The sequence below is a fragment of the Chrysemys picta genome, chromosome 6 (assembly GCF_011386835.1).
Source record: "Chrysemys picta bellii isolate R12L10 chromosome 6, ASM1138683v2, whole genome shotgun sequence".
In the NCBI taxonomy this organism is placed as follows: domain Eukaryota; kingdom Metazoa; phylum Chordata; order Testudines; family Emydidae; genus Chrysemys; species Chrysemys picta.
The window spans coordinates 120748756-120776509 of record NC_088796.1 but is presented as its reverse complement, the minus strand read 5'-3'; the positions used below and the strand labels follow the sequence as shown (position 1 = coordinate 120776509).

The window sequence follows — 27754 nt, the reverse complement described above, 5'->3', positions numbered from 1 at the left end:
AGGTTTTGATAGAAAAATCAGACAAGCTGATTTAGTTCCATATCAGAATAGCTTCTGGGATTTCTGATTCTCTCTTGAATATATCTGGCACAAAAGCCAGCTGCATTTTAAAACCCCAGATTTGGAAGGGACTCCCTCTCCAACTTTCACTATTTAAAACCATTTAATTATGACAAAAAATTAATACCTGAAAGTGGCTGCTGCCCATGTGTAGAGGACTACTGTTTTTTATAAAACTGTAATGGATCATGGTTTCAGTACTGCTGAGTCGTGGAGAAAAACATAGTTGACTTTTCTATGTTAAAAGGAAGGTTTTCAAATTGAATCTGTGATCAGCTCTATCCCATTTCATTGGCAGGGCTGGTGCCATCTAATCCCAGTAAAACTCAGTGGGACCAAACTAACACATCCAGCTGTCTCAGATGTGCATTAGGACTAGACCCTCAGAATGCAACCATACAACCATAGGAGAAACTTAGGGACCAATTTTCAGAGTAGCAGCCGTGTTAGTCTGTATCAGCATCTGATGAAGTGGGTTTTAGCCCACGAAAGCTTATGCTCAAATAAATTTGTTAGTCTCTAAGGTGCCACAAGTACTCCTGTTCTTTTTTACAGTCCAATTGTGGGGTTTAGAGTGCCTCCAACTCCCAGGTAAGTCAATGGGAGTTGAATGCACTCACTACCTAACCGGAAGTGCTCAGTATCTTTCAGGATTGGGCCCATTAACCCTAATTTTTAACATTCATCAGTACTTGTTTTTCCTGCCTCATCTATGTGACCCTGATGGCACTACAGTCAGTGGTAAATCCGATCGGGCGAAGAGGCTACGGCAGCGTGGTGAGGACATTAAGTCTGAGAGGGGCACAGACCTCTCACAAAGCACGAGACCCCGCACCGTGAACACCATGGTGGCAATGGGTCATGTTGATGCTGTGGAACGGCGATTCTGGGCCCGGGAAACAAGCACGGACTGGTGGGACTGCAATCCGGCCAGCATGAACTCTGCCCCTGTCCCGCCTCCACTGCGTGGCTGTAAACCGCCAGTTACAGTTACGTAGAGGAACAGGCAATCAGTCCCAATACTAACATTCCCCTAATTCAAAGCAGGTCACCATGAGTGATATCACTCTGATGAGGATTTCGGAGACAGAGAAAGACCGCATGCTGCCTGAATGCCAGCAAATACCAGGGCCGTATGCCACCATGCTTTGTGAGGCAATGATCCCGGAGTACTTGCTGCTAGCCTGGCACGGAAAAGTTTCCTACCATGGAGGACGCAATAAGGCCGCTCTCCCCAGGAACCTCATGCAAAGGCTTTCACAATACCTCCAGGAGAGCTTCGTGGAGATGTCCCAGGAGGATTTCTGCTCTATCCCCGGACATATTGACTGAATTTTCCAGTAGCTGCACTGGCAAGGACTAAAAACTAAAGCGCCTAGGGCAAACTAATCATGAAAAACCCATTGTTAAGATACCATTCCTATTCTGTTCAAAATAAATGTTTAAAACACTTACCTACTGATCCTTCCCCTGATTCACGGTCCGGGTTACCACCTTCGGAGGGTTGGTAGGGGATCTCCTTGAGGGTGATAAAGAGATCCTGGCTGTCGGGGAAATCAGCGTTGAAAGTGCTGTCGACTGCCTCGTCCTCCTCATCTCCTTCCTCATCTTCCCCATCCGCGAACATCTCCAAGGAAGCAGTCGTCGACAATACCCCATCGTCAGAGTCCACGGACAGTGGTGGGGCAGTGGTGGCGGCAGCACCTAGAATGGAATGCAGTGCCTCGTAGAAATGGCATGTCTGGGGCTGGGATCCGGAGCGTCCGTTTGACTCTTTGGTCTTCTGGTATGCTTGTCTCAGCTCCTTGATTTTCACGCGGCACTGCATTGCATCCCGGCTGTATCCTCTCTCCGTCATGGCTTTTGAGATCTTCTCGTAGATCTTCGCATTCCGTTTTTTCGATCGCAGCTCCGAAAGCACGGACTCATCACCCCACACAGCGATGAGATCCAAGACTTCCTGATCAGTCCATGCTGGGGCCCTCTTTCTATTCTGAGATTGCATGGTCACCTCTGCTGGAGAGCTCTGCATCGTTGCCAGTGCTGCTGAACTCGCCACAATGTCCAAACAGGAAATGAGATTCAAACTGGCCAGACAGGAAAAGGAATTCAGATTTTCCCAGGGCTTTTCCTGTGTGGCTGGTGGCTGGTCAGAGCATCCGAGCTCGGACTGCTGTCCAGAGAGTCAACAGAGTGGTGCACTGTGGGATAGCTCCCGGAGCTATTAGCGTCGAATTCCATCCACATCTACCCTAATTCGACATGGCCATGTCAAATTTAGCGCTACTCCCCTCGTCGGGGAGGAGTACAGAAATCGATTTAAAGAGATCTCTGTGTCAAAATAAATAGCTTCGTTGTGTGGACGGGTGCAGGGTTAATTCGAGTTAACGCTGCTAAATTCAACATAACCTCCTAGCGTAGACCAGGCCTTAGGAACATAGGACGAGAAAGTCATTGAATCCAGTCTCTGCTTCTGCAGGTAATCCCATCATATAAACCCTTCAATGGGAGCAGGATCAAACTCCAAATTTGGTGGGTTTATATATATTTAGAGCTTAATTTATTACAGGTCTGATAACTTCATTTTATATAAGCAACACTCTGTTTCAGTCTGTGTATTATACTGTAATAATTACAGCTCTTGGGTTTCAGCTTTATGCTACCAGTACACTGCATGCACTGTTGTGTTAGTTATAAATGTAAAATTTTCATTTATTATTAATTTAAATGGGTGAATTTCTTGAAAAAAAGAATATGCCTATGGCTCGGATAACTATCCGTGCATCTCTAAAACGTATAGTCTGCAAAAATCTAGCTGAAAAGCTCATGAAAACAGACTGTCTTGTGAAATTTCTGGCACCTCCACTTCTGATCCTGGATAGAAATAATCCGAGAACAGCTGTTCTCATGGGATACTAGCCCTTCCATTTGCAAAGGCAGGCAGAAACTGAAGACGAAAAAACACTTATCCAATCATTTCAGAGCCTCGGAAAAGGTTTAGCTTGCATTCAGTGTGAGTTTAAGTTTGAGGACAGTACTTTATCGGAATCAGTTCACCTATCCCAAATTATTACACGGGACTTTTGTTTTCCAAGTTAATCAAAAGCCTATCATCAATAGGCAATATCTCTGTGGTGTGGGATTCATTGTCATATTCTTGTTAATTTGGTAGTTTGTCCTTTACCAGAGAGTCAGTCACATAATGTCTTATTGCTAGTACAAGGTGAGTATTGATTGTGTGCCATGATGTATTTAATTAGTTTATTCATGTGTCTATGTAAAGGAGGCCCTGAATACCAAAACCAAGAGATAACAAAAAGAGCTGAAAACATTTTTAATTGTGGTATTCTTCTAATCTAACTCAGGAGTTTGCATTAACTTCATTGTAGCTTAACTGATTTATACCAGCTCCTCAGCTGCGACTAGTGGAGATCTACTAGTTGAGAGCAGCTGGGGATCTGACCTACTTCGTGGGATAGAGATGGGGAGCAATAACTTGGGGTCTTTCATTTATTCTTCAACATACAACATTTGGATCAAATTAAATAGTGTAACAGTGTTCCATAAACTCTCAGTAGTTTATTTTTTATTTTGTGTAATTTTGGATCAAAGATATACTTCAGATTCTACACTGATTTAGACCCAGTAGTTCCCCCAAGAAAGCTGTTCAAAACTGAATGGGAAGTCAGAATTTATTCCAGTGCACTTAATACACACACACACACACACACACACACACACACACACACACACACACACACACCCCACAGTAGGCCAAATAATACTTGATAGAGGAAGAAACACAGTAAGTTTCTGGTTCACCTTTTCTAATCAATATCTTTCATGTCTTTAAATACAGAATCCCCTTCACCTACAACTGAGTTTAGAAAATTCATTAAGCTCTGATGCGGAGGTCACTTTCTCAATCCTGAAAATGAACAACTGGTACAATTTCAGCTTGATGTTATGCCAAGAGTGGAATATCACAGATTTTCTCTTCCTCACAGAACAGAGTTCCAAGTTCCACCTGGGCTCCATTATAAATATTACCACAAATCTCACTTCAACTAGTGACCTTCTGAACTACTTACAAGTTCACCTAGAGAGCATTAAAGACACAGTATCAACCATGGTTATGTTTGGCTGTGACATGGAGAAGACGAGGAGGATTTTTGAAATAACCACCGAGTTTGGCGTGATGCCCCCTGAACTTCACTGGATTCTTGGGGATTCACAAAACGTGGAAGAACTGAGAACAGAGGGTTTACCGTTGGGTCTCATAGCTCATGGCAAAACGACAAAGTCTGTTTTTGAGCATTACGTCCAGGACGCAATGGAGCTAGTAGCAAGAGCTGTGGCAACAGCTACATTGATCCAGCCGGAGTTAGCACTTATTCCAAGTACGACAAATTGCATGGACATAGAGGAAACAAATCTCACTTCAGGGCAATATTTATCAAAGTAAGTTTTTCCTTTTTATTTTTTCTCCTAAAGACTGTTTTGTGAGTATAAAATGAAATCTCCATTTTTCTCCATATATTCGGCAGTTGGTATTTCATTGTGCTTAATTACTTGCTAGATTGCGATACCCTTACTCAGGACGAGTAGCTGCGTGCCTTATGAGTAGTCCCATTGAAGTGGTTGGGACCACAGTGTGAGTAAAGATATCAGAGTCTTATCCACAAGCCAGTTTTCAGGCCAAGTTGTAACAGGAATGCAAATTTACAATCATGTATGATGGAAAAAACGTCATGGCCAACCTCATATTTTCAGGGAATCCAGGATGCCAGAAGGGGCAAAAACAATCAGGCCAAGAACATTCCCAAAGCCAGAATGGATCTGAGGGTGGAAAATAGGTCTTTCTCTTCAGTTCCACTGCTGGGGGTGAGTGTGTGAGTAGGGGGAGGGGGTTAGACAGACAGAGAAATTCATCTTGAGTGCCACCCCTTTCTCTGGTGTAGGTTAGAGGGGGATTTGGCTGAGAGTTGATGAAACGGTGTAGAATTTCCAAAAATGCAGAGCCCTCACCCTCCTGCCAAGCAGTCTGTCATCTTGCTAGTGCTTAAGGCTAGCCTTGTAAAATGCTGCACACTGCGCAATCACTGCAAAAATTCTACCCTGGAAATTCATTTCTAGTTGTTTGGTGAGTGAAGGAAGTGGAAGGAAAAGAGGGGTCACCAAAAGAGGATGTGGTCTGTATCTGCCTGGGTAATATTTGTTGTAGATTTCTCTGCCCGTAGTACCCCATTATTGTGAAATAGAATCACATACATGCATGGATGGGCTTTTTTTTTTTCCCCCTCTCACTTCTTTCTTGTGGTTGTTAATAGGTTTTTTTGAACCGCACTTCACCTGCCTTCCACACGGCAGACTTTTTTTCAGGATTCAGGTGCAAATCCATTGTGGTTTTGGTGTGCATGTTCACAGTTTCTTTTGGAGGGTATCTATCCTCTCTCTTCACAATAATGATAAGATGAATCTCTCACCCAGTTAGGACAAAAATGTTTCCTTCATCAACCCCCCTCATTAATTTAAGGCTCACAAGACACTTATTTCAGTGAGGTAAAGTAAGGGTATGTCTACACAGCAATAACAGTGCATGGACCAATCACCCAAACTAACTAGAATCCAGCTAGCATGGGTAACGATAGCAGTGATGACTGCCCACACTGTTCTGTCTTCCCTGCTATGGTTACCCATGCTAACTGGATTCAAACTAGTTTGAATAGGTAGCTCATGCACAGCTTTAGCTGTGTAGACATACCTTAGTCATGAGAACAGATGTTGATTTGGGCTTCAGAACAGCACTGTGGTGATCCATTGGGTTGTGAGATTAATTTCATTCCATTCATAAGGCACCCATGGAAATCGTTTCAAAATAATTCACTAAGTCTTCTAACTCTTTGAGAAATACCACCACAGCAGGAGGACATTTCAAGGTACCAAATGACTGACTAATTTAACTGTTGAAGGAGACATGCAGAGGATCAAGTTGATGACTGAATGAAGAAAGCAAGGCCTGTAACAAACACACAAGCTTTATGCTACATTACTGCACACGTTTATTAATTTCTTTTCTTGTCTTTTCACTCTTTGGAAATCTAGATATTCTCATGACCAGAGTTGCAGTCATGCCCTTAACCGTTTATGCGTCTTGGGAGAGCTAACCCAATTTCACAGCACATGAAAGGGAGAGCAGATGCATTCCAAGCAGATATTTGATGACAGGCATTTCCGTATACAGCTGCTGTCATAAGAATGCATTAATCAATGGGACAAGATATTCTTAGGTCATTGTGAGCTGCATTGACAAATTGCATGAAGCCCCAATAAAGTTAATGGGGTTCCACATGGGTGAAGCAGGCCTCCTGTGTGGATCACATTACAGGACCAGAGCATCTGCTTTGGTAATTCAACATACAGCAACTACTGGCAACTTTCTACTTTTCCTTGTCTGTCTCCATGTATGGCCCCAAACCTGCAATAAGCTCTATGAGGATAGAACCCTACACCCATACAGATGCTCATTGCAGAATAAGGGTCTATATCTCTAACCATTACGTATAATTCTACAGAGCTCAGCAAAGCCAGGCTCGAAAAGCCTCAGCTCTCAGATCATTATTTAACATAGTCAGTGGATAGTTGGACATTTAAATGCCCAATTGTAGCACCCAAATGCAGAATTTGGGCCTCCAGTCTAGGCATCCAAGTTTTAAAATGTGGCCTACAATATTTTCAGTTTTTAACGAAATCAAGATCTGGCCCTCAGTGAATAGCAAAATGTGCAGAACTTCCCCCTACACTTTGGGGGGATTTTTGCAATTTCCTATTCTCATTAAAAACCCCTTATGATAAGAGTGAATTCCTGCCGAGTGAATTTTCCCTCTTGTAAAGACCCTTGTTACAGGAATAAGGCATTAGGATTTTAAAGCCTTATCTAGTCTGTGAATTAAAACTTTAACTGTGTTTCCTGGGCAATTTCAACAGCCAGTGTTTTGACTTGCTCCCTGCTCTGGTTCTTGGCCCTTACTCAACTTTGCAAGAATGTAATCAAGCTAAAGAAAATAGATGAAACTATTTTCATTAAATTGTTATTAAAATAATACAAACATAGTTCTTCTAGGGTACGTTGTGAGAGCTTTAGCGCCTCTACTGAAGAATGAACATTAAAAATAGAATACAACAGGAAAGAGCGAGCATCACACTTCGAACTCGTTTCTATTGTTAAATTTAGAATGACAATGGAATGACCGTGTCTAGCTGTCCTGCAGTGGCTCAGGAGCACGAGTACCAGCTTCAGAGCAGACTGTTAAGAAGCCGGGTACAAACCCCAAACTAGCTGTGAGTTCTATACTTTGATTTCACCAACCAAGTATAAACTCCTCAGGCACTGTAACAGCCTTAGCATAGAGTCACAGACAGTCCCCTTGGGCAGTCTGATCTATCTTGATACCCAGGTAAGCCTGCCTTGGAGACAGATGGGTCCTTATGCCAAAAGACCACAACATTCGGGTTACTCCCAGTCTCAAAAGACCAGTCGCTTACCCCAGGTCAATTGCACTTTAGATCTCACACTGAAGATAATGCTTGTAGCCAATCCTATAATAAACTGTGTAAAGGTTTATTAATTAGGAAGAGCTCTGTATGTCCCTTAGGCCTAACCCAGGCCAAGCACTAGGGATCTTAGAATCAGAGTTGGAAGGGACCTCAGGAGGTCATCTAGTCCAACCCCCTGCTCAAAGCAGGGCCAATCCCCAGACAGATTTTTGCCCCAGATCCCTAAATGGTCCCCTCAAGGATTGAGCTCACAACCCTAGGTTTGGCAGGCCAATGCTCAAACCACTGAGCTATCCCTTCCCCCATCTTTTACTTATGCTTATGCTGAGTGACCCTTGCCCCTCAGAGTCCAAGCAGCATAAAGATGCAGTTTCTTCTTGTTAGGGATTTTTATTCCCTTCTTCCCAGAGTTCAAACTGATGGTGTGAGTTCACACACACCTCTCTTCTTCATGTGACAGGGGTGGAGGGGGAGGAAGACAGCAATGAATAAAGTCTTTGTTCTTTGATGTTCCGCAGTGGCCCATTTGGTTTCAATGGGCCTTCTTGGTGAGCAGGACCTAACACCTTCTGTCGGAAGCCCGCATTTTACATATATTAACTCATCTTTCCTCTTTGGTAACGTTACACGGTTACAGAGGATTCCAATGCAAACACTTCATATCACCATATAGCACGGGTTACAGATGCGATAAGTGAAATTATACATGCAGCATCCTACAAGTATTTCATCAACTCTAAACACATTCTTTTCATCTTAATGTCTATGTTAATACTACTAATACACCAGGAAGCCAGACTAATTCAGTGTTCAGCTGATGCGTAGGAACCTGGGCATGAGCTGGCAGTTGGTCTGCCAGCATTACAGACACTAACCAAACCTTCGTACAGTTCACACAGCCTAAGCTTAGGGCCAGATCCTCGGCTAGTGTAAATTGACATTTGAATGTTGATTTACCCCATCCGATGATCTGACTCTTCATGTCCACACTCCTGGGTAAACTACCCACTCTCTGCACAGGCCTGCCGGCAGCCTGTACAGAAATGTTCTCGATAGGGACCCATTTCAATAGAACAGCTTTTTATAAGCCAGATGCAGCAAGGTGCTTGCAAGATGTTGAACACTTAACTCCTACGGACTTTGCTCTGTATCTCACAAGAGGCCTTGCTAGATTGAGCCCGATACCAGCTGAACTGCTCTAGCTTCTCCTTAAGGTTTCTGACTAAGGCAGTTTTCCCATGTCCATGAAGACCCTTGACTTTGAACTTCATTAATGCTGCACACAGAACATGCAATGATGAATGGCCGTAGAAGCCACAGTATAAGACCATAAGTTGTTAAAATGTGATTTACGCCCGGCTCCCTTTGGATGTTTGGATCAACGTACCACCACCACCACCACCAAAAGTATCTAACATGGAAATCAGTGGCAGGAAAATGCATTCACTTGATAAGGTTGTGAAATCAAACATTTAAATGTCATGAAATCTCTCAAACCATGGAGTCAGAGAGTTTAAGGCCAGAAGGGGCCAACTGACTTCCTGAATATCACAGGCCACCAGCTGCACACGAAATCCAGCCATCAGAATTAGGCCAAAGAATTACAGCCCTCCGGAGACTATGCTATTGTGCCACAGGAGGAGAACAGGAGGGACTAAGGTGTGCCAATGCCCCAGGCCCCTGCAGTAGCAGGGAACTAAAAGGTCATAAAACAGGGGGGAGGGATAACTCAGTGGTTTGAGCATTGGTCTGCTGAAGACAGGGTTATGAGTTCAATCCTTGAGGGGGCCACTTAGGGAACTGAGGTAAAATCAGTACTTGGTCCTGCTAGTGAAGGCAGGGGTCTGGACTCAATGACCTTTCAGGGTTCCTTCCAGTTCTATGAAATAGGTATATATGACAGAATGGTGGGATAACACATGTGTTTATTCATAGGGTCTGATAACCTATGTAGGTCCTAAATAAAACAATTTAGCTACCTCAGAGGTTGGACTGATTCACTCCTGTGGGTGGAGAGGGGTGCTGTTTACAACACCCATGACTCAGACTAGATTCTGCCCGTGTAAACCAGAAAACCCAACAAGTGCATTTGCCCTGTAATACTTTTTATTCTCATTCTTCATATTGAATATAAAGCTTAATGCACTATTGTTTAAGTTAGTTAAGCTATACCCTAAAATAAGCAGGGTGTACACAATGCCTCAAATCGTGTTGCAGTAGAAATTCTCGGCCAGATCCCTGAGCAATGTTGATTTGCACACGCTGAGGATTTGGCCCTGTAACTTTTGATTTTTTTTTAATTTTGCTTCTTTGATTTCTCAAATTTAATATGGCACTAGCATAATTATTATTTTTCATTATATGGATATTAAATTTCTAATAAGGCTAAGCAGAGTAGGTGGTGAAATACTCAGCTAGCAGTCTCTCAACCAGAAGGATTCATACCTGCCCAGCTAGTAAGAGACAGACCCTTTCTGAAGAATTTACAATCTAAATAGACAAAGGCTGGGAGAAAGGAAGCATCCTTATCCCCATTTTACAGATGGTGGAAGTGAGGCTCTAGGGGATTACATGATTTGCCCAAGGTCATTCAGCCAGAAACAGGAAACAGCCAGATCACCTGAGTCCCAGTACAATGCTTTCAATACACGCTCATTGTTCCTCTCAAGCTTTGTTTTCTTACATTTCTTCTCCCAACAGGTTTTTAGCCAACACGACCTTTAATGGTCTCAGTGGCCACATTAAAGTGAAAGGCTCGTCCATCATCAGCTCAGACAACAACTTCTTCATTTGGAATCTGCAGCATGATCCTGTTGGGAACCCAATGTGGACTCGACTGGGGAGTTGGCAAGAAGGAAAGATCATCATTGATCGTGGGATATGGCCAGAGCAGGCCCAGAGGCACAAAAACCACATCCTGCACCCTCCACGGTTGCACCTGAGAGTGGTAACACTGATAGAACACCCTTTTGTCTTCACGAGAAAAGTGGATGATGAAGGGCTGTGCCCAGCAGGACAACTGTGCTTGGATCCTCTGACCAACGATTCAGCCATGTTGGATAGCCTCTTTGAAACCCTTCATGGGGGCAACGACACCGTGCCCATTGAGTTCAAAAAGTGCTGCTACGGCTACTGCATCGATCTGCTGGAAAAGTTGGCCGAGGATATGAACTTTGATTTTGACTTGTACATTGTTGGCGATGGGAAGTACGGCGCTTGGAAAAATGGCCACTGGACAGGTCTTGTGGGTGACCTTCTGGCTGGGACAGCCCACATGGCAGTGACATCATTCAGTATCAATACAGCCCGTAGCCAAGTGATCGATTTCACCAGCCCTTTCTTTTCAACCAGCTTGGGCATCTTAGTGAGGACCAGAGATACAGCCGCTCCTATTGGAGCCTTTATGTGGCCCCTCCATTGGACCATGTGGCTGGGAATATTTGTTGCCCTCCATATCACAGCAATATTTCTCACACTGTATGAGTGGAAAAGCCCCTTTGGGATGACCCCCAAGGGAAGAAACAGGAATAAAGTTTTCTCCTTCTCCTCTGCCCTGAATGTCTGTTACGCAATCTTGTTTGGCAGAACAGCTGCCATCAAACCCCCCAAATGCTGGACTGGACGGTTTTTAATGAATCTCTGGGCCATTTTTTGTTTGTTTTGTCTGTCAACATACACAGCGAACCTGGCTGCTGTCATGGTAGGAGAGAAAATCTATGAGGAGCTTTCTGGAATACATGACCCCAAGGTAAAGAATGGCAACTTTGGTTAACTCGGTCTTTGCTTCTTCCCAGTTTACATTAAGTATTACATAATTTATGGAGTCTAAACAGTCACATTACAGTCAACTATCTCCTGATTCAGATCCAGGAAAAAAGCTGAACAGAGAGAAGTTTAAACTGCTAGATTCAAATCCAGATTGCAAACTGGTCAGTGTTTGGGGTTCTTTGGACCAGGGTTTTGATTTAGGCTATCATAAAGGTAGAAGCAGTTTGCAATATTCAGATCTGAATTTCTAAAACCCTTAAATTCGGGGATGTTTGGGATTGATCTGGGTTTTGGTTCTGTTCCATCTCCACTAAGCTAGCCAGAAACTGAGCCAATCTGAATAGGGTCACACCACCTTAGATTGAGTGCTCGGTTAGAGATATTCCGGGCAGGATTTTCAGAAGCACTCACTCAGCTTTAGCCTAAATCTGCTCCTATGGAAGCCAATGGTAAAACTCCCACTGACTTCCATGGGAGCAGAGTGGGGCTAAGGTGGGCGTTTTGGAAAATCCCACCCTCTGGGAGCACACACTTTTCATAACAATTAAAATTGTTTCCACCTTTTGTGTTCTCTCCTTGTGAGTATTCCAGCAAGTGAATTTCCTGATAGCGGAAACAGCAAACGTTATAGAACATAGTGAATTTCAGATTAATAATTGTGAGCATTTTCACTGGAAATCTGAGAGAAATAATCACATGACCTGTGCCCTACCCAAACTACCCACCACAACACTCATTTGAGATACTGAACGTAAGAACAGCCATGCTGGGTCAGACCAATGGTCCATCTAACCCTATATCCTGTCTTCCAACAGTGGCCAATGCTATATACTTCAGAGGGAATGAAATAACAGGGCAATTATCAAGTGAGTCATCCCATCATCCAGTCTTACCATCTGGCAGACCTAGGCTTAGAGACACCAGAGCATGGGGTTGCATCCCTGACCATCTTGGCTAATCATCATCGATGAACCTATCATCCATGAACTATCTAAGTCTTTTTTTAACCCAGTTATAGTTTTGGCCTTCACAACTTCTCCTGGCAACGAGTTCCACAGGTTGACTGTGCATTGTGTGAAGCAGTACTTTCTTTTGTTTGTTTTAAACCTGTTGAATACTCACAACAAAGTCCTTGTCAATAGAACCCTCCCCACAAGATACTGAAAAGTTTTCCCATCCTGAATTGGGATCAAAAATCAAAAACATTTATGTGGACCAAAAATCTGAATTTTTGGTTTGAGTCAATCAAAAATTTTATCTTGATATTTTTGAAACATATCATTTTGATTTCAACATTTTTATTGTTTTTATTATAATTGGCTTAACATTTTTAAAATGTCAACTCATTTTGAATTAGAATTTCTCATTCTGAATGTGTCAAAGTGGGACATTTTGAAACTTCTCAACATTATTTTTCAGTTGAGAAATTCATTAAAATGGACCCTTTGTTTCCACAAATCATTCATTTTCTGATGGGAAAAAACACTTAGTTGAAAAATTCCTGACCTGCTATACTTGTGAGTAATCTACAGACCAAGAAATATTCATAGAAATTACTAGGTGAATAATTTAAAATAAATACATTTAAGAAAATTGTGACGTGCTTATGGACAATTTGCAAACAAAAAGAAGCTAACTTCATTCAATGAATTCTTTGCACAGCTCTAGTTAGAACCATGTTGATAGATCGTGTTGTTACCTAGCACATCCAAATTATGTTAGCAGCATGCTACAGATCATATTCCCGAGTAGGCTGACAGTTTCCTCCCTTCCGCACCTGCTGGCTAACATAGGTTAGAAGTCAGATTAACTGAGACTGTGTTTAAACTACAGCTTGGTCAGAAACCACAGAATTCAGATCCAGATATTGAACTCCCTCTCTCACGCAACACCCAGGGACTTTGGGTTTGGGGCTTTAATCTGGGCTAGCCAAGGAATTCAGATCTGGATCCAGGTTTGGATTTCGAACCGCTGCCAAAGTTTGGGATGTTCAGATCTGTGGGTTTTGTTTGGGCACATCGAAAGGTGAATTTGCATATTGTTCCTTTACTCTATTGCCTGCTCAGTAGACAGGACCACCATGAAGACTGGAACATGGCTTAACATTGAATAATTTTATTTTGTGTTCCTGATATTATTGTAAGAAGCTAGCAGATTTGTTGATGAGGCAGCTATTTAGATGGAAAGCGAGACAATTGCCTCTTGGATTAATAGCTTTTTGGGGCTTGTTTCATCAACTGGAGACCCTTTGTGTTACCACCATCCTCTGCATTAGCTGGTTATGGCAAATCCATTCTATCTTCTCTTTGCAGTGTCCACTCTAACTCTAGTGAGTAGGGACACTTTCATTGATAGGAATTAGGGCAAAGTATGGATAGAAATCAACCAAAACCACGGCTACCCCCAATTTCCAAATTCTCTTTGGGAGGATGAGGAAAACTTTAGAAATAGAACCTTCCACTTTATTTTCTAAAAGTGTGTGTGGGGGAGGGGAGGTGCGGTAGCTCCATAGTTCATCCAACAACTACTAATGATCCAGAGAATCGGGACCAATACATCATACATGGGTTTCTTGTCTCACTGTAGAGATGACAGCAACTAGAGCATCAGGCTTTTGGTTCCTTGTACTGTATACATCTTATTTTTTTTAATTTCCAAAGCATTTGGCATTAAATTCTTGCCCCTTTGTACCAACTCCAAATTGCCGGCTTTGCTTTTCAAGGGAGAAAATCCAAAATGTGGTTTGGCTGCTTTGATCTAACCCATTCCTATTTATGTTTTGGGGTTACCATATACTGTTCACTCTGTTGGTATTGCTGGTATCTCAGTACCACTGAAACATCTGTAGTAGACCTAAGAAGCGTAGGCCTTTAAGGAAGTATATTCGAGAATAGCCCAAACATCAAAATTCCAATCTAGGTTTCAAACACCACAATGTTCAAGAATGTTAGAATCCTGGATTTTGATTTATCACGTGGGAAAAAAGCACATTTGGATCAAAGGTTGTGTCTCTGGCTTAGATCTAAATAATTAAGGCCCTGATCTTGCAAACACACAGGGGATTAACTTTACTGCCATGAGTAGTCCCAATGGGAGTTACTCATGGCAGTAAAGTTAAGCATGTGTGTAAATGTTTGCAGGATTGAAGCCTAAATCCTGCAAATAGATTTTTAATAGAATGGGGCTTCTTCCCAATGCTTGCCTTATTCTGACATCTGCAGTGGACTTCTCCTATGTTCCCCACCCACTCACCTACTTAGCTCTATCAGTACTATTTTCCCCATCTTCCCATATCCACTAAAACCCTCCGCTGTTGCACCACAGGCCACCATCTGTAAAGGCGCTAGATCCGAATTTGAATGGTCCCGGAAGTTCAGATATGTTAGCTGCTTCCGTTTTGGTTCAGACCTATTTCTACATTAAGACCAATTTGTCTTAATTAACATGAAAAAATATAATACTGACTGAAACGTATCTGATGGTGATTAAAGAATAGCTATCAAGGACAATTGTGTGCCGATAATTTCTGGCTAATCATCCTAAATGGCTTAGTTTTTTTATCATTAGAAATATTTTTAGCAAAGAGTCTGATAAGTTCTACTCTTGGTCTTGGAGAATCATTGTAATAAGCCACATTAATCTTGGTATGTGCCTTAGTCAAAAGGTAAGTCATTAGCATATGTGCTGCTTTACTAATGAGTTCTCTTCAGCAAATTGATGATCTGCAGTTTATTATTCACTGGGAAGCCAGTAGGCAGCATAAATTCCAGGACTGCCTGAAATAAAGTATATTCTAAAATCAGTTTCTTAGAAATCTTAAATTGGTCGGAATCTATTGTGAAGCTGTAAAACGAGCATTTTCTTGAATCCACAACAGCTTCAGCCTGAACTTCCCAAGATCCACATACATCTCCAGTGCAAACTAGCATCCTGCAAGTTTCCCAATTCATCTCCACCAATGCCCCTTGGACCTGGCTATTCCAGCCCTGGGCATCTCCTGCTAGACCAAAGCTAAACTGCCCCCCCGCCCTGTTGTCCCCTCCATGTAGTTAGAGCAGCGTGAATTTCCTTAATGTGGAGAGTGGTTTAGGATTTTCTATAGTGCCAGGTAAATTACAGATTCTAGGTACTGTCTCTGCCAAGATGCAAAACTTGGCACAGAATGCTAAAGGAAGAAAACAGTGAGGTGTTGCAAACAGAAGGCCCTATCCTGCACAGGCTGAAAGCTGACTTGAGTTTAGGGCTTACTGCCCTGAATGGTCCAACTCAAATCAACAGGGTTATTCTGGGTAGTAAGCAGTATTCTCAATAGCGTTTGCAGGACGAAGCCTACAGGCATTGCCACTTAATACTCATTACAAGAATATCCTTATGGAAGAAGACTCCCTACTGTTATGTGAAAGTCAACAGGGCAGTTTCCTGGGTATCATTCCCTGCATTTACCTCAGAATAACTCTTCTTCCTGGTGTTAATCCAATCAGATAGGGTCTGCTCTACAAGTTCTCTCCCTCCAGAGCGCTCTATTCAATGCCATATCCTCTATCACACCACATGCTAACATGACTTCCTTAATGACAGCCCGCCACTTCTTCTTGGGCTGACCTCTTTGTCTTTTTCCTTCAGTCTCGATCTGTTAGACCCTCTCACCCATGAAGCTGTCAGGTCTGCACTTCATATGACCAAAGCCGTCTAAGCCTGCACTCCCTCATTTTTTCATTTATGAGTGTTAGTCACAGGGTGCACCACTCACTGCTGGTCTGGCACATCCTCCTGGGGATTAACTCTCAAGGCTGATGCCCCCATCCACAGTTTTGCACACTGTCTCTCCCTCTGGGCTTCAGCCCCAAGAACCACAGCATCCTCTTCAGGACTTAGCCCTTTAGCTAGGTCACTCAGAGTTCTCCCTTTTGGAGTAGCAAAGTCCCTTCTCTCTAGCAGTCCTAGGCAGTTTTCCCTCTCACTGCCCGGTGCCACGCCCTCAGTGGCTGGGAAGGGAACGCAGGCCCACACTCTTCTCCAAATTCTAGTCCAGGGACCCTCACTCAGCAGTTCTGGGCTCCTCTCTCCACCCTCACTACTTCTTCCCTGGACTGCTTCCTACTCTCTGGCTTCCCTTCTCTCTCTGGGTGTACCATCTCCAGGAACCCTCTGCCCCGGGAGGGACTACTGCCTGCCTTCCTGCAGCCTTTCCCAGCAGCCCTGTCTGTAGCTGCTACCTGACTTTATAGGCCCTGCCTTTTCCTGCACAGGTGAGCCTCTCTCTAATTAGCTGCCTCCACCCTAAAGCTTCCCTAATCAGACTAATTAGCTGATTTGGTCCACCTGGCCCAATTCCACTCTTGCAGAGTAACAACATAGCTTCCTCAATTCATAAAAGTACCTAGTAAAAACGTCACTTAGAGAACAAGCCTTTTCCTTTTTGTGGTTGAAATAATCATTTCAAAACAGGTAATGAATGAGTTAATATTTATTTCTGGATTCACAAACACTTTCCTCTCCTCCTCAATTGACAGTGCCCCCGGAGAACTGTGCTTTTGAAATGTTGAAAGAAAACCAACCTTTTCAAGGTGGTGGATGACAACTATCATTTCTGTGCTGGAAGCTGGCAGGTCTGGCACAGAAACTAAATCCCCTCTGAGCTATCAAGCAAGTAGACAGCAAATATTGAAAAATTAAAGAGACTGTCTGCTCTGAGAAGGACATTAAAAAACTTTAACATCCAAAGTCAATGGTGCCAAACAACATCCATGCCCCCATGAAGTTAGATGTAAACATAAATAAATAACGTAACTGCCTTTCCATAAAGATCTATGTTGTCATAGTGATATTTAACGGATCGAGATGTGTGTCGTTTTGTGCGTTGATCGGTAAGGTTCTACAGGGGATGTGTGGAGGTACTTTGTTAAGCTGTGCAGGAATTCCAGTAGTGCTTCACTTAGTGAAAACATCGACGAAGTTGCACAAGGAAATGAACATTGGTACAACTAGTGTTGGGCGACATTTTTGGGATGAATTGTTAAATATTTATTCGTTTATTTGTTGAAAAATGCAGTTTTAGGTCAACAACAAAATATTTGAAAATTTTGGTCAAATTCTGCAAATAGTTTCAGCCAGAAAAAAAAATGAGGGAAAAAATGCAAAAAAGAGGAAACATTCTGACATTTTCAAAATGAAGCCTTTCAACTTTTCATATTGAAATAATATTTCATTTTGAAATTTTAGCTACATGTAATTAAAAAAAATAAAAAGGGGAGAAAATAACCACCTGAAAACAACACTAAATATTTAGTTTTAGGTCAAACTAAATGTTTTGTTCAATCCAAAATGATTTTTTCCCCTGATTTTTTTCAGTTCAGACACTGAACCAAATAAATCAATTACCCACTCAGCTCTAGGGTATGAAATGAAGTGCAACAAATAATTAGAAGTCTGTCTTAATTATGACTTGAAATATCTTAACACCAGTGGGAGTAGAAGTAAGGGACTATATCGGTATGTTGGTGAGACTGAGGTTAGTAAATAAGGCAGAGTGAACTAGTATTCATGTGCATAATTGTTTGCAGGATCAGGATCTTAGCCAGTGTCTTGACCTTGGATAATCACTTAACCCAAAATTTTTGAGTGTCTTAATTCTGCCAGCCTCCATTTTGGGGTTCCCCATTTGAAAAACATAAGGTCTTCTGCATCAGACAGATGACAACTCATGGAAGGAGCACATTCGACACCTCCTTAAAACAGGCGGCACTAGGTGCTTTTGGTCCCCAGCATTGTGCTGAAAGCTGATACAGGGCAATCTAATCACAGACTTAAAAACCATACTAGGAACTGCAGAACAGCATCTCCTAAGGATCTGACATAGGAGTCAAATGCAGTCTATTTCCATTGTTTAAATCACTTTTATTTCTGGCAACTTTTACAGTAAAATGAAAAATAGGTTGTTCTCATCTAAGTAGTCTAGTGAAATAGCAAATATGACAAGCATACAGTACTAGAGGAACATTCCTGGCTGGTGAGAAGTCCCAGCAACATTAAAGAAAGGCACAGTCATTTACAAGAATTATACTCTGCTACAAACAAATATAGCCCATAATTCCTATCTTTGTTATTCCTGTGTGTTCTTGCATCTGTGAATCCATAATCCTTTTCCGGTGTAGACTGTTATCACTGTCTGCTGGGGGAGGGAAATCATCTCATTGAGGGCATTCAGACTGTTGTTTGATCATGATAAGATAGGCTGCAAACCTTAATGCTACTTAAAGGATCTACATAAAATCAATATGCAATTTGCATGAAATACTGACAAGAGATTTACAGAGATCATGTAATTTCCTCAGTGAGACAAGGAGACTGCTGTACACTTAACAGCAAAGGTGCTTGTTTACAGGTGTGAGAAAATTGTGAGGAAAATGTTTCGTAGTTCACTTGGATCATACTAAATCCCCGCAACTGCTCATCTGAATCCCTGAAGCTTGTGGGCACCAGTTAATGTCTCTGGGGGTCCTTCTTTGTTAGAGGAGATGTGCTGACTATGTTTGTTCATTTTTGAATCACAGCATAACTAACACACACAAAGTCTTCACCCTGGATAGTGTGTTGCTGCAGCAAAACTAGTGATATGATGGTATAAAAACCTGAATAGAATAGAATAGATCTAAATCAGAGGTTAACCACAGTACAGCTGGCCAGAAAAATTTAAATGAAACCATATTCTGTTGAAATATGCAATTCTGTCAAAACTGAAATGCTTTGTGAAACAGAGATGATTTTTCTGGACTTCGGTTTTGGAAGAGAACCAGGAAAACGTTGCCAATGGCATTGAAACATCTGATTTTGACATTTTTCAAAATAAAACAGTTTGATTTTTTGTTTTGAAATTACCTCTTGTTTTGACTCTTTTAATTGTATATTCACATGTAATACAGGACAACAAAAAGTGGAAGTCAACCCCAAATGGAATTTTCCTTGGGAGGACTTCAAAATTTGAAGGTTTTGTTCCAGTTCGGAATAAAGACAAATTTCAAAAATCAAAATCCTTCATGAAACAGAGCTTCGGTCCTCTGCACAGCTCTAGTAATTAGGATGCATTGAGGTGCCTCCACTGAAAATCTAGGCCCCTATTTGCATGTCTAAATGGCGGCTGCTACATGCTGGGCTCTTTTTAAAAAGTCTGGCCCTGAATGTATAGGAGAAAACAGGACAGTATATTCCACAAACTTTGTCTTTCATTTTGTGGCTTTAACTGCACCCAATCCTCACTCTTCTTGTTTCCCCCATGTAATCACTCAGAATCTCTGTGGTTGTTTTTAAATTGGGAGAAGAGCTGCACTCCTAAGTAAGAAATTATGTTATATTAAAATGTTCTCTAGCTGGGAAGTTTGAGTACTCTTAAGCTTCATAGGGGAGGTCTACATAGCCCATGCATCAGCCCAGGTCAATAGATGGGGCTTGCGCTACCGCACTAAACACAGCTGTGTAGACAATGAAGTTGTGGCTTGAGCTGGAGCTCACACTCTGAAGCCCACGCCCAACCCAAGCTACACAGCTGTTTTTTCGCACAGGGTAACACAAGCCCCACAAGCCCGGTCAACCCAGAATGGGTCGCTCACTGCCACAGCTGTGCAGATATATCCTCAGTGCCTTTGCTGTAACACTCTGCTCAGTCAAGAATTAAATAAACCACTCTCCAAAACTTGAGCTCTCTGCCATGGATGCCAGATGTTTTTACAAAGGGAAGAGTAGATGAATAAAGGAACCAACGAGAACAGAAGAATGAAGGAGTAGAAGTTCCTGGAGTGAGAAGATGGAACAGAAGCAGACTTTGCCAAGTTAAGTTCCATGGAGCCAGCATGACAGTGCTGTTACAAGAAAAGCAATAAGCCTGTATGCTTAGTCGTGTTTCAGTTTTAAGCACAGCAATCTCAAAATGTTTCCTTCCTTGTTTAGTTTCCAGTGTAGTTTGGCAGAAGTTGACACAATGTGTCTGTGCAACAGCAGTGATTTAGGCCCAAATCCAGCAAAGCGCTTAAGTAGGTGATTAACTTGAAGTGCATGAGTAGTCCCATTGATGAGTCGCATGCGCAAAGTTAAGGATGTGTTTCAGTGTTTTTCTCATCCTTGCCCTAAAGAGATTGCAATTTAAGACCCTGACCCAGCAAAGCAAAGCACACGCTTTACTTTGAGCACAGGAGTAATCCAATTGAAGTCAAATGATCATATCCCAATGGATCAGAGCTTTAGACTGAACGTTCCTTGAAGCAGGAACCTTGTCTTTATGCTTGTCATTAAAAAGCACGCCACAGTTTTAGGAGTTATATAAAATAATTAGAATAACCAGATCTACCACCATCCAAACTACTTTGAAGCAAGAAAACATTCACAGAAACCCAGAGGACTGAAAGAGATGTTTCAAGTATGCTCCCTTAGGGTACGTCTACACTACCCGTCGGATCAGCGGGTAGCAATCGATCTATCGGGGATCAATTTATCGCGTGCAGTGTAGACGAGATAAATCGATCCCCGATCGTTCTCCCGTCGACTGCTGAACTCCAGCAGTGCGAGAGGCGGAAGCAAAGTCGACGGGGGAGCCGCGGCCGTCAATCCAGCGCTGCGAGGACGCGAAGTAAGTAATTTTAATTCGATCTAAAATACGTCGACTTCCGTTATGCTATTCTCATAGCTGTAGTTACGTATCTTAGATCGATCCCCCCCCCCCAGTATAGACAGGAGCTAGTGACCAGTACAGCCGACAAAGTATAAACACAGAATAGTCTTCCCAACAGGCATGTAGACACCTGGCCTTTCTTTCCCCCATTCATATAAATGGTGTTTCAATAAGAAAGTAACATAAGACGTGACAAACTTATTATAATGTTGATTTGACAGTCATCAGTTTCCCTTTGTCATCACCAGAATCCAGTTCAGCAGCCCTTCTAATTAATTTATCTTGGGAGGCATTCAAATATTCCTTCTTAGCAGCCAAGAAAGAAATCAAAGCACACCTCAAGAATGCCGCAGCTGCCTCCTAAAGTGTATTTTTCACAAGAACAGACATACTCACTGGCCAGAAACACTGAGATTCATTGACTCAAAAGACAAGGGAATTGAAATATTATCCAAAGCCCGTTGAAGTCAATGGTCATATTTCAATCTACTTCAGTGAGCTTTGGCTCAGGATTTTGGAGAATTAAGTTTCTGATTCCTCATTGTAAATCTCCTCTAACAGACTGAAATGAACTTGGAAAGTTAATTTAAATATTTACAGTAATTCTTGATTAAGGAAAAGTTCTTCTCAGGTTACTTCCCTTCCACCCTGACTGAAACAGGACCTGCCAGATATGTACCAGAGAAGCCTGCTCTCATGAGACAGCTAGCCCAAATTTGCAAACCCAACAGATTTGGATACTTCAGATTTACGCATCGGAATCAAACCTCCAAGCTTTTCGTGGTTTGCTTCTTGCTCATGCTTTGCTCCTCTGTAGATTCATTTTGCAAACCCAGAATTTAGTTTCTAAGCTTGCAAATCATCCTGCTAGGTTGGACTCAGCAATGTTAAAACATGAACCTTCCCTTCAGAGTTATGCAGTCTCACAATTAGCCTGAAAACCCCAAACCAGGTCTTGGAACTATAGCTAGGTCTAGACAGTTATAATGTACCTCTAGTGATTATTAAATGCAGTATAAAAACCATCACTGAGTTAAAGAAGACTGCAGGTTAACATCAGAGATGCCATACCATGTAGCATGGGAATTCATGGCCCTGAGAGCATGCCATTACCACTTCCTATACCTTTGGGGCCAAATTCTGTCCTCTGATACTTTTGTGCAGGATCTTTAATGGAAGTGTTGCAAGCATCCAGAATTTGACCAATACCTTTTCACTGAGGCCCCAGTTAGCAAATTACTTAAGTACATCCCTAACTTTTTAAACTTCAGTGGGGCAACTCACATGCTTAAACTTAAGCATGCCTAGGTATCTTTGTGAATCAGGGCCTAAGCATGTCAACGGCTTTGGAAAGGTGTAATATGAACTCCCTCTTCCTCCACCAGACCTAGGAACCCCCTTCCTTTTGGTGCCTTCTAGGGCATCTCCAGAAACCTGCACCTCAACCTCGCTTGTATAGCCCTTGTCTTCCATATATCATTTCAGAAGATCATGAGTAGCCACTGCCCCCATCCCATCAGACATCTTTAGGGCATGTGAAGAGAATCACCTGCTACTATTGAAATCCAATCCTGGAAGCATGGGGAAAGACTAGTGGGGAAGGAATGAAGAACGTATTAATTAAGCAGGGCACTAGAAGACTGCCTGACTTGGATGTCAGTCACCTCCCTATACTGCAGGAACAGGACAGGCTGTCAATTCCCTTCTGCAGTACCTCCACTGATGGCTATGGGCTCAGAGATACCACCAGCTCCTTAGCAATGCCCTGAACCATGTCACTTAATGTGGGGGAAGTGTTTTCATGGACTCTAGCCTTTCCTTGGCTTCCACCTACCAGTAGATTTCCACCAAGCTTTCTGACAGATATTCCATCTTAAAAAACAGACAAAACCAAACCCTGTTTATGATTGGAAATTAGATATCTTCTTCATCAAAATCATGTACAATATAGCTTTGAGGGACTCAACCAGGAGCATATCAGTGTCAAGGGGAGAAAAAAGCCCTATTGAAAATTGACTGTGCATTAAGGACTTTTGAGGGCAAACTTTCTTGCAGTAGCACTGCTTTTTAACTTTCTCTTTTCCTAAAGGAAGGGAACACATCAGTCAGTGCAGGGCCAGGGGCAAGACCATTGAAGTTAAAGGGACTCTTTATATTGAGTTCAGAGAGCTTTGGTTCAGGCCCATAAGCACCAGTGAAACTTAAGGATATATTATTTTCTTCCTTATGATACAAGAGTGCTGGCAAATTAATAAGTCTTTGAAAAGCACTTCGCAGTTGAAAGCACGGTGCTAAATTTAGAAATGTGGAAGCCATGGACCTTTCACGTCCTAGCTATTGTTGATCCAATAAAAAGTCATTTGCTCTGCTGCTGTGACAAGCATGTAATACACGCTTTGTTATGAGCAGGGGCACGTGAGAGCCTGACCCAAAGCCCATGAAGGCAACTGAAAGTCTCCCATTGACGTCAGTAGGCTCTGGATCATTGACTAAGAGGGCAGAGGTTTTCCATTTTCACAGCTGCAAAAGGATTCCTAAAGGACACATTTTTCTCCGCAGGAATTTGTCAGAAGACGCAAGGTGATAATTCATGGCATATGTGTTGCGTTAGCATACAGTGCACAGCTGACTTCTAGTGATTTACTGAAGAATCTGAACTCAAAAGGACTTCGATGTCTTGCAGCTTGGACATTAACTTTCCAATATTAAGTACTCAGTGCCAAACTGAAGCCACCGAACATGGAACACATTTCACTAGGTCTCTCATGCAAAAAAATAAAATAAAAGGCAACTGTGACTTAGAGCGGCTATTCCATTGTGGGGTACTGGGGATGTTGGGAACAATTAGGCTTATGAAGTCACTAGAACCTCTGGATGGAGATAAAGCCCCATAGTTCAAAATTTGCCTGATTTAGATGTTGTAGAATTCTTGCATCCAAGTCCATGATCCATGCACTGCACAGTGCTCCAAAGCCTACTTCCTCCCTCCCTGCTGCGGCCTTGCTACTGCCACAGCTGGTCCTGTCCCCAAACCCTCCCCTTTCTCTTTTCCTTTCCCTCAGCTCTTCTTTTAGTGCCTTGTAAGGCTGTTCCCTATTGCTCTAGTGCTTCATCTGCAACTTGGCTTTTATGGTCACCTACGATGCTGGCAGCTATTCCTCTGCCTTGCAAGTGCTTTGATCATTGGAAGTCATTGGAAAGCCTCCCATTGTCTTCATTGAGCTTTGGCTTAGACCATAGCGGCTGGTTAGTCATTGCTGTTTTCACAGCAGCAGTGGTCCGTGTGTTTGCGTCCTTCCCCAGCTGTTTCCACATCTGTAAATTACACCGTTTATTATTTGCTTTCAGCTGGATTGCAGTATATTTCATCTGTATATTACCTTAGGATAATGAACCCGTTATTGTCAATCTCAATTGCCTTGTACATGGAACTCTGAACCTTTCAAGAAACAACAGAATGAAACACAAAGAGGAGGTCTTGAATGCGTTCACTACTGCAGAGCCAGTAGTGCATTAGAGCCAGTGTACAGCAGTGATCTGCACCTTCTTTGCGTGGCTCTGTCTCCCTTAAACATCAGGGAATATCATCTCAGCCAATCTAGCAGATATTGCCAACCTGAGGATTGCTGGGAACCAAGCAAAGAGCGGAGGCCTGATGCGGTTTGAGAAGATGGGAAATTTAATCAGTTAGGGTCAGATTTTTCAAAAGAGCCCAGCCCCCAGCTCCTCCCATTGAGAGCAATGAGACCTTCTTGAAAATCGGGGCGTTACTTTTTTCATTTCGGTGCCCACATTCTTATTTGGTGCCTATGTGTGGAATTTGGGAACCTAATTTAGATAGGCCTCGTTTGAAACTAGGCCTTAGGAAAGAGAGAACATTCAGTTCCAGGACTGAGCCCTCCACTGTATCAGCAGCAAATCATCAATAAGGCAAACCCTCCACGATAGACATTCAGTGTAACCAACTTTACGTCAAAAACTAATAGCTAATTCTTCCATTGCAGCACTAATTTCTCAAGCATGCCCTGTTCTGCTGTCAGCAATGGGGAAATCTCAGGTCTCTGATGGCTAGAAACTGATGGCTTTATTTACAGCCAAGCGGTCATTGGTCTAGTAGCAATGTGAAGCACTATTAATTCCCTTCATTGACACTGCAAGGCACTTGTGTCCCAGCATCAGGCTTTTATAACGTTTGACTGACTTCCATGGTATGTTATTCTCCACGAAGGTCTAACCACTTACAGTTTTGATAAGGCACCTTACTGTTATCATGATCTGTGGGACAGAAAGCCAGACCCCCCAAGTGAGAGTGAGGCCCCATTGTGCTGGACACTGTACAAACTGCGTAAGAAACCATCGCTGCCTGAAGAGAAATCAAATCATATCATCCCCATTTCACCAATGGGGAGACGAGGTACGTACAGGGTAGAATAAATGGCTTGAGTCCCAGTCTAATGCCTCTTTAAGGCAGCTTGACCACGGTGCTTTGTGCTACTGAGGTGTTGTCGGAGCCAGGAATATGGTCCATTGGAAGTAAAAGAATAAAGAGGAAATATTTTGTTTTCTAAGTGCTGGCGTTTAATAGCTTGCCCTTTCCAGCCCTGCAAAGCAGCAGAATAAGACCAAGCTCATCATGCTATTATGTTTCCATAATCACGAGCTGCAATGTTAACATCAACGGCTTGCTGCTATCAGCGTCCCACTGCTGAATTGCATTCTGCTCTTTTCCCCCGAATGGGTCAGGCCAGGAACGGATTCCTCAGCCTCCGCTCTCCTAGCTGCATTGTCTCTGCAGCACTAGACGTAGAGAGGTGTGTATAATCACAGGGGTAGTATTGGTATGGTAAGGACCGACTCTGCAGGCTCCAGTCGGAGGTGTGGCTCTACAGCACACTAGCTTGCCAAGCACGAACTGGCCATGCAGACAAGCCCGGGGTGTAACTGTACATTGAACTCAATGTTGCTATGCAGATTGGCAGCAGCCCGCGTAGGTTCCAAAAGAAGTGACATGTACTAAGGTTTAACACTCTCTTGCCGAGGCAGGCGGCCTCCTCCATCGGCAACTCAGCTCCACCAGCACCTGTTTTGATAAGGAAGTGAAGACGACCCTTTAATTCAAACCCTGTACTGGACCCATGAGACACCTCCTGAACCATTGCCACACCTACACTGTAACCTAAACAATATCCGCAATATTGGTCCCCACCATTTTCCCCAGCAGTAGTACCCCCACAGAAGAGAGACAGCATTTGCTATTATACTAGCAGAGAACTACTACAGTGGTTCTCACAGGGGTCCGAGGCCCCGTGGGGGGCCACAAGCAGGTTTCAGGGGTCCACCCAAATAAACTACAGAGCAGGGCCGGCATGAGAGTTGCTGGGGCCCAGGGAAGAAAGCCTATGCCCGAGCCCCGTCGTGTGGGGCTGAAGCCAAAGCCCAAGCAACTTAGCTTTGCGGGGCAATTGCCTGGCTTGCTTTCCCCTAATGCCAGCCCACACTTTTAATCTACTGGAGATGCAGAAAAAAAACAGTTGTTGTGGTACAGGTGGGCCATGAAGTTTTTATAGCAAGTTGGAGGGTGGGGCACAGGCCTCAGAAAGAAAAGCTGAGAACCCCTGCTCTATTATATGGCAGGTAACCCCTTGTTTGTATTCCTCATTTTTTGTCACTGTATTGTGGGTGGCACTGATAGATGTTCAAGCAATTTTTTTGGAAATAAAAGGATTGTGAAACCATTTAGACAGTTTTAGCAGCAGTTTAAAAACCAAACAGTGCTAAAAATGTGGATCTGAAAAAGTAATAAGAGGCATAACATCTTGCCCAGACTCAGTGAGGCAGTTATTGTATCCCATTAATCAAATATTGTAAAAGCATTTGCTACACTTAAATAGCGAAAGAGTAAGTTAATCTCATTGCTTTGTAATTAACTGTAATTTACATTTAAGCAATTGATTTATAACCTAGCTGAGCACTTGACAACATAAAACATTCCTCTGGGTGTAAAATGGCTGTGGTCAAAGGACAAGATCCACCAGCCTGACTTATGGTTGGCCATGTCCTTTATGCACAATGCCTGCAGTAACCATGAGGAAGCAGGGAATCTCAGGTTCCAGAGAAGTGCTTTTATTAAACTATTACATCATGAACATCATGGATAAAACTGGGTTTAGTTTCTCACTCCAAAGAGTCTCTAAATGTCAGACTCATATCCCTCCCTAACCTACTTCCTGTTAGATACCTGAAGGGTCCACCAGAGGGCACTAGGTTGGTGCCCCATGCAACCAGTGAACCCCTCTCACCACAGAGGTTCTACTAGAAAGTGTCCTCTCTCTGCCCCCAGACCTCACTGGATGTCTTTGTTATATTTCTCCCCTCAAGTCTCATTTAGCATAATAGCCGTAGAGTGCATGTGATCATCAGAAAGCCACAAATTCCTAATCAGAATGTGAACTTGGCCAATCTGCCAAGCTGAATGCACAAGCTTCCTCTTTTGCAATACCTGATGCACTGGCGCGAGTCACGATTCCAACATGTGCCTGTCCGGCGTGTGTTATGAGAACACAAGTCAGACACGTACAGTTCTACACGTATGGCTGTTAAAAACTGGGCCTACCGTGTCCTCAACCAGACTGATGGCATTTGATGCAACAGACACACAATATAAGTCCACAATAACCTCTCATTTTATAGATTTAGGAATACGTACCC

At 42.8% G+C, this 27754-nt stretch overlaps 1 protein-coding gene across 1 annotated transcript in view; it reads left to right on the top strand.

Annotated features, from left to right (window-relative positions):
- Positions 1 to 27754, top strand: part of GRIN3A (glutamate ionotropic receptor NMDA type subunit 3A) — a 97835-nt gene that overhangs the window by 27546 nt on the left and 42535 nt on the right. The window contains exons 2-3 of the mRNA XM_005292140.5: positions 3920 to 4521; positions 10318 to 11365. Coding sequence (XP_005292197.2) covers positions 3920 to 4521; positions 10318 to 11365 — 1650 coding nt within the window. The remainder of the gene's footprint in view (positions 1 to 3919; positions 4522 to 10317; positions 11366 to 27754) is intronic.